The following is a 6,152-nucleotide window of genomic DNA, read 5'->3' as shown; positions in this document are numbered from 1 at the left end:
AAAAAAAAAAAAAAAAAAAAAAAAAGATTAAGTGCTCTCAGGCCAGATTCAGGAACTTTCTGCTATGCAAGCTAATTGGCATTTGGTGCAGAGAGAAAGACTAAGGAAAAGCTGCCCCTTCACAAGTGAAATAATTGGGAACAAAGCTTAAAAATATGGAAGCAGGCATATGAGCACAGGAGCTGGGTAGGGGTTGGACTGCCCAGGGGCGCGACCTCTCTCAGACATCTTTGGGAAGAAACAGAAGGAGGTACAAGCAACATTCGAAACTAGAAGTTTGTCTCTAAAGCACAGACTGGTGGGGGAAGTATTTTGGGGAGTCCCAGAGACTGGATTTGAGCCCTACAACTACTGTTTACTGGGCATGCGACCTTGGGTAAACCAAATAATAACTTCCTGAGTACCTGTTGCATTGTGGATGGTATTGAAAACATGACACGTACTTTGTCTCCTTCATAAGGATGTTGGGAGGGTCAAATGAGATCAACATTTGCTTTGTAAAGTGCACTGAGCTATTAACATTTCAGTGTAGATGAGAGTTATTATTTTCAATTCCAGGTATCTAACCTCCCATTTTCCTCTGCTTCATCCAATCCCAACTTAGAGGAAGGTTATTTGTCTGTCCCCTAGGAACTTCTATTCTCACATTCCTTCCTCTCATACATTTTTTTATTAGTCATTTACACTTTAGAGCAACTGAAGCTTGTCACCTGCTGAAGGAGCTTCTGGTGTCCAAGGCAAGCTAGAGAGGCATTGAGAGAAAGTGCCTTCCTGAGTGCTTGGAATCATACTCAGGTTTGCCTAATCTATTCCATGTAAGATTGGCCCTTTACTACAGCTACTGTATTTCATCAGCTTCAGGGCATATTATTTTATTTTGTTTTGTTTTTATATTTCAACATCTCTGAAATTGGGATGTATCTTAGAATTCTTGGTGTGTCATACTTTCATGATCAGTGATTTCTCCTTTTGAGTGGTTCACAAAATAATGGTGCATCTCACAATCAGGGATGTGATGTCGATGAAACATAACACTGTTCTTGTGGAGGTCACACGATCATAAGCAGGAATGGTTGAGGGGTTAAGAGGAAAAGTAAGGTAAGGCTGCAGTTTCCATTGGAATCAGATCAGGAAACAAAAGATGGACTGTTTCGTTTTCTTCCACCTTCCAGCTGCCAAGAATTACCTGGATATTGGGATTCTGCCCATTGATATCTGCTTTGGAAAGATCTGGAAAGTTTGGTAGATCAAGGAGAAAGGATCTGGGGCCATCTCTTTGCAATGAAGGGTGCCCAGTCTCTTGGAATCGCTGTCTGGGGAAGGGCTGGGGTGCAGCCTGGTGGTCTGGGTGCTCCCCTGGTGCTTCTTTGGAGAGAGAAAAGCTGGTTTCTGAAGTGGAGTCACTTTCCATGTTGAGGTTATTCTAAAACAAACAAACAAGTAAACAAACAAATGTTAAGGAGATCCATGATGAAAAAATGCCCCCCCTTAATGGTTCATTAAATTCGGGAGCAAGGACAATTTCAGTGGCTGGGATTAAGCCAGCATGATATTCCCAACTCATTTTGCTACCCCATGGTTTAGTTTCCCTATCTTCTAAAAGCCAGATCATCAGAAAACTTCCTTCAGCCTGCTACCTGGGAATTTTCTGAGGGTTAGTGAGTTATGGGCTATTTACTAAGCATTAAAGCACATCAAAACTAAAATGCTATTTTGAAGAAGAATAGGTGCTCATTTAAACCTGGAACACAATTATGTTTTCCTTCTCACAACTTCAATTGATTAATCGTGCTGGCTTTAATTACAGCTCTAGTGTCCAGAGTTGGCTTCTTTGGTGTTTGCCATGGAGCAAAAGATCTGACCAGGCTGGATAAAGTACTTCAGGCAAATTATTGATGATATCCATCTATCCATTTGTCTGTCCATATGTCCATCAATTCATCCATACATCCACCCATATATTCCTCTATCCCTTCATCCATCTATCCATCTGTTCATCCATCCATCAAACATCCATTCATCCATCTGTCCATACTTCTGTCCATCCATCCATCCATCCATCCATCTAATCAACAAATGCCATCCACACGCTAGGCACAAGAGATACAGCAATAAACAAGAAAGACATAGAAGCTATTATTTTGGAGTGTACATCGAGTTAGTGGGAATAAACTATAAATGCATAGATAAATCAGATCAGATCAAAGAGTGGTAACAGCTGAGAAGAAAAGAAGGACGATGACAGAGAGTGACTGAGGAAAATATTAGATGGGTGGCCAGGGAGAACCTTTCTGAGAAGGTAACATTGGAGGCAAGATCTGAACAAGAGAAGGAGGCACTCTGCTATGATCTGGCGGAAGGACATTCTAGCAAAGAGAAGAGCAAAGGGAACACCCAAGTCCTAGGGTGGGAATGAATTTGGCTACAGAATGGCCAGTGAAGCTGGTGTAGCTTGAAGGAGGGAAGAACCGCATGAGAAGAGGATGAAGAGAGTGGGATTGCCAAAGGAAATGTGACAACAAGGCATTGTGACATCTAATGCCTTTATTCTGAAAAGGGCAAGTCCATGGTTTTTTCCCAGCTAGTCAAAAATGTCTCTATTTAGTTGCCACTGGGGGAAATTATTCTAAGATTGAAGAGCGTACAAGTTGCTGGACTCATTGCCCAAACCATCCCTTCTTCCCCTCCTCTCCTGCTCCATGGACCTTTCATTGGAGGCTTCCTCCAGCCTTCAGGGATAGCATGTTCATGTTTACTGGTGGAGGGAGAAGGGGAGATAGAATTTCACCAGTGTTTGGGTCAGCGGTTAATGCTCTTGTTATTCTTGGACATGTTTTGGGGTTTGAGGGTGTATATTCCAGCACACTGTCTCCACACACACACCCCACCCCCTACCGCAATGCCCATGACCTAGCCAAAGGGTTACAGTTGGTATCAAAACACTCATGGCTCTGAGTACCCAAGGTCAGAAACTGCCCAGAGAAAAAACACCCACAGCAGATACATATCTTCTTAGAGAGCTAACCTGAGGGAATGGATTTTTATTATTATATTCCTCTTTCAACAGGAATGGGGCTGAGGAATAAACTCACCAGTGCACAGACCACCTCTGTGAATGTTCAAAGAGGCCAAGAGGAGGGCGGAGATAGAGACCACGTCTGCCTCCTCTTTACAACACGCAGTGGCAGAGGGGAAAGCTGGCTGTTCTGTGGCATGTTTTTGCTTGCCCTTCCTTTTGGCTCAGGAGATGTGGCTGGGGGCAGTGTCTTTGTTCACCTTTCCAGCCACTCTCTGCCATGGTTTTTGTCTCCTGGCACATCCTAGTAGAGGGAGTTGCCCTGACATTTCGAAGCGTTACTCAATGAAACAGAAGCCAAATGTACTGTTCTTTGGTTGAGTCCAGTGCACATAGGAGAGAGAGGGAGAGGGAAAGGGGGAGAGAGAGAGAGAGAAGGAGAGAGAGAGAGAGAAAGAGAGAGAGAGAGAGGGAAAGGGAAAGAGGGGGAGAGAGAGAGAGAGAGAGAAAGAGAGAGAGAGAGAGAGAGAACGAAAGAGAGAGAGAAGAGCATGCTAAGTCTTTCCTCAACATAAGACTTCTCTATGACACTCCAAAGGGGAGATAACTGAGTGCAGTTGTTCCCTTGCTTTTCTCCCTGGATCACTAACCCTAAAACTTTTCCAGCGGTGTTAGAGTGGACAGTTCGATGCTCATGGAAAATTTCTTGTACAGGACTTAGGGCTGTAAGTCCCCAAAGGGGCCCAGAATTTGCTTCCCAATTGCTTCAGGGAATCCCTGTAAATCAAGCCTAACTTCCCTGCAACAACTGAGACATACTGCTTAATTGGGTTAAAAATGGAGTTCTCTTTCCTTTCCCTGTGATAAAGTACTCTTTCTACTACTAGAACTTATATTTTAGAAGAAGAACTAGGAAACGTGTTTTTGCTGCTATTTAACTTTTTGCTCAGCTGTCTGAAAAAACAGGGACTGAATCTGATTGACTTCTCTATCTGACTCTTGAATTTTTCCTGGTGGGAAATTCACCACTGCACAGTGATTCTAGCTTGGCCTCAGACCAAGCAAACACTTCAGACTTTCTGTGGTTCAATGACCCTCCATGTTAAGCCAGGCAGATAATAAGGAGAGACCTGTACCCTCCCAGCAGGATGGTTGAGATAACTTGGGTTGGGTTGTTTCTACACATGAGAAGAGAACGTAGAGTTAGGATGATTGGCTGGGCAAGTCAGGCCACAAGTGCCTCTGCCGGGAATAGTCAGACTACTAGGGCTAAAGTATGTTTTGGCTTCAGTTATGCACACAGTTGTGGTATTTCCCCATCTCTCTCCAACCGCCCTGCCCCCCAGACAAAGGCTCAGTTTCGTAAAGTGTTTGGAAGATGGGAAGTAATAAAGAAATGCTAATCACAATCTCTGAATATCTATTACTCTTGCACCTCTTCCAAAACATATTTAACTAGAAACCTTGGCTCCCTGCAATGGCATGACCCGAAACTGTTCAGAAACTGGAAGGCCTAGGATGGTGGAAGTGTGTCGAAGAACAGGCCATATAAATGAAACTCTATTTTATTCAATCAGTAACAAAATTTGGGAGTAGCCATTATTTTGGTAATCTAGATTTTAAATCCAGGGCAGGAGATGACAGGATCTGCTAACAATGTAGCCAAAAGTCTTTTTTCATGTTTTCTCAAAAGGGACACATTGCATATCTTCCTTGCAGAGTCCCCTTGGAGGTCTTTGTTGAGGACATCCCTCCAGCCGTCACCCAGTTCACTCACTGAGTATTCCACTTAAATTATTCTAGCCGACTGAAGCTTCTCATGAGGGGTGGATCTTCAAGTGAAGATTTAAATGGTTTATTTTTTTACCCAGATAAGTGAATACTCTTCTCTGAAGACAATAGCTTAGGAAAGTTCAGGAATTTAAGAAAAGAAACACCATTCTTTCCAAGTTGCTGTAGGATTCATTTTGCCTGAATTAAAGTGACACACAGGGCCTGCTCAGTTTAGGAAAATATTTCTTTATCCACAATGTGCCTTTGAGTTGATCTTCAATCTGTGAGTTAACATTGACAATGCTGCAGCATCAGTAGCAATGTTCCCTCTGGTGACTGTAATTTTAGAGCTGTGACTACCAATGGAAAGGAAAACAGAAGAACTGAAGTTATTATACAGCTTACGCTCAGGTACAGTTCAATTGCTAAGGCAGGTGAACCGTCTTCGTCAAATTATCCAGCTACTGCTTTATGCTTCCCATCTTTGTGTGTAGCTCCTATTTCTCCATTATGTTAGAACCTATTCTTATCTAAAATAGAAATAGTAATAAAAACACCATGCTCTCGCAGCCCATGATTTTGCCCTAGATGACCGTCCCATGGCAGACATTGCGATTGCCTACCCAGTGTCCATACCCCTCTTTTCTTATGCAGTGTTTATTTCAGGTGGCAATGTGCCTGGCTAAAACTACACTTCCCAGCATCCATTGCAGCTGGGTGGGACCATGTGACACAGTCTGACCAATGAGAAGCCGGTGGAAGGTGCTGGACAGAACTGCTACAAAGGAGGCAGATTCAGTTTTGCTTTTTGCCTTTTTCTCTTCCACTTTTTCCTGCCGGAAATGAGCAGACAGGGTTTGAGGTGAAATGAGAAAGCTGGCAGATGTGCAGATGAAGGCTGTACGCTGAGCGTAGCTGACTGGAAGATGGTGGGCCCGGGTCCCTGTTAGCATTGTGGAGCGATCATGCCAGTCCTGGAATGGTAATAAGGCTAATGATGCTGTTATCACCAATATCAATGTTAACATTGACAATACTGCAGCACCAGTAGCGATGTTCCCTCTTATCAGTCTAATTTTAGAGCTGTGACAACAAAAAAGTGCAAAGCCCTGTTTAGCTAAACGATTCTATGCTGGGTTTTCTGTCCTTTGCAGTTGAACACAACCCCCAGTTGCAGAGGTACTGACAGGACAGTTGATGAGACATCGTGGTGAACTTCCCAGCGGCAGCCAGGACACAAATGCTGTGCTCTGCTGCTAACATGCCTGCCCAATATCCTCTTCCAAATCTGCCCTCTACCCCCTTTGCAGACATTAAAAGAATCTTTTCTTTATCTCAGCATCTACACATAGCATTTCTCAAA

At 43.4% G+C, this 6,152-nt stretch overlaps 1 protein-coding gene across 1 annotated transcript in view; it reads right to left on the bottom strand.

Annotated features, from left to right (window-relative positions):
- Positions 1-6,152, bottom strand: part of ISM1 (isthmin 1, angiogenesis inhibitor) — a 73,216-nt gene that overhangs the window by 26,721 nt on the left and 40,343 nt on the right. Inside the window, exon 2 of the mRNA XM_012640448.1 lies at positions 1,187-1,423. Within this exon, the coding sequence (XP_012495902.1) occupies positions 1,187-1,423 (237 nt within the window). The remainder of the gene's footprint in view (positions 1-1,186; positions 1,424-6,152) is intronic.

The sequence above is a fragment of the Propithecus coquereli genome, unplaced genomic scaffold (assembly GCF_000956105.1).
Source record: "Propithecus coquereli isolate 6110/MARCELLA unplaced genomic scaffold, Pcoq_1.0 Scaffold153, whole genome shotgun sequence".
NCBI lineage: Eukaryota > Metazoa > Chordata > Mammalia > Primates > Indriidae > Propithecus > Propithecus coquereli.
The sequence above is the reverse complement of the archived record's forward strand: the minus strand, read 5'-3'. Positions and strand labels throughout refer to the sequence as shown.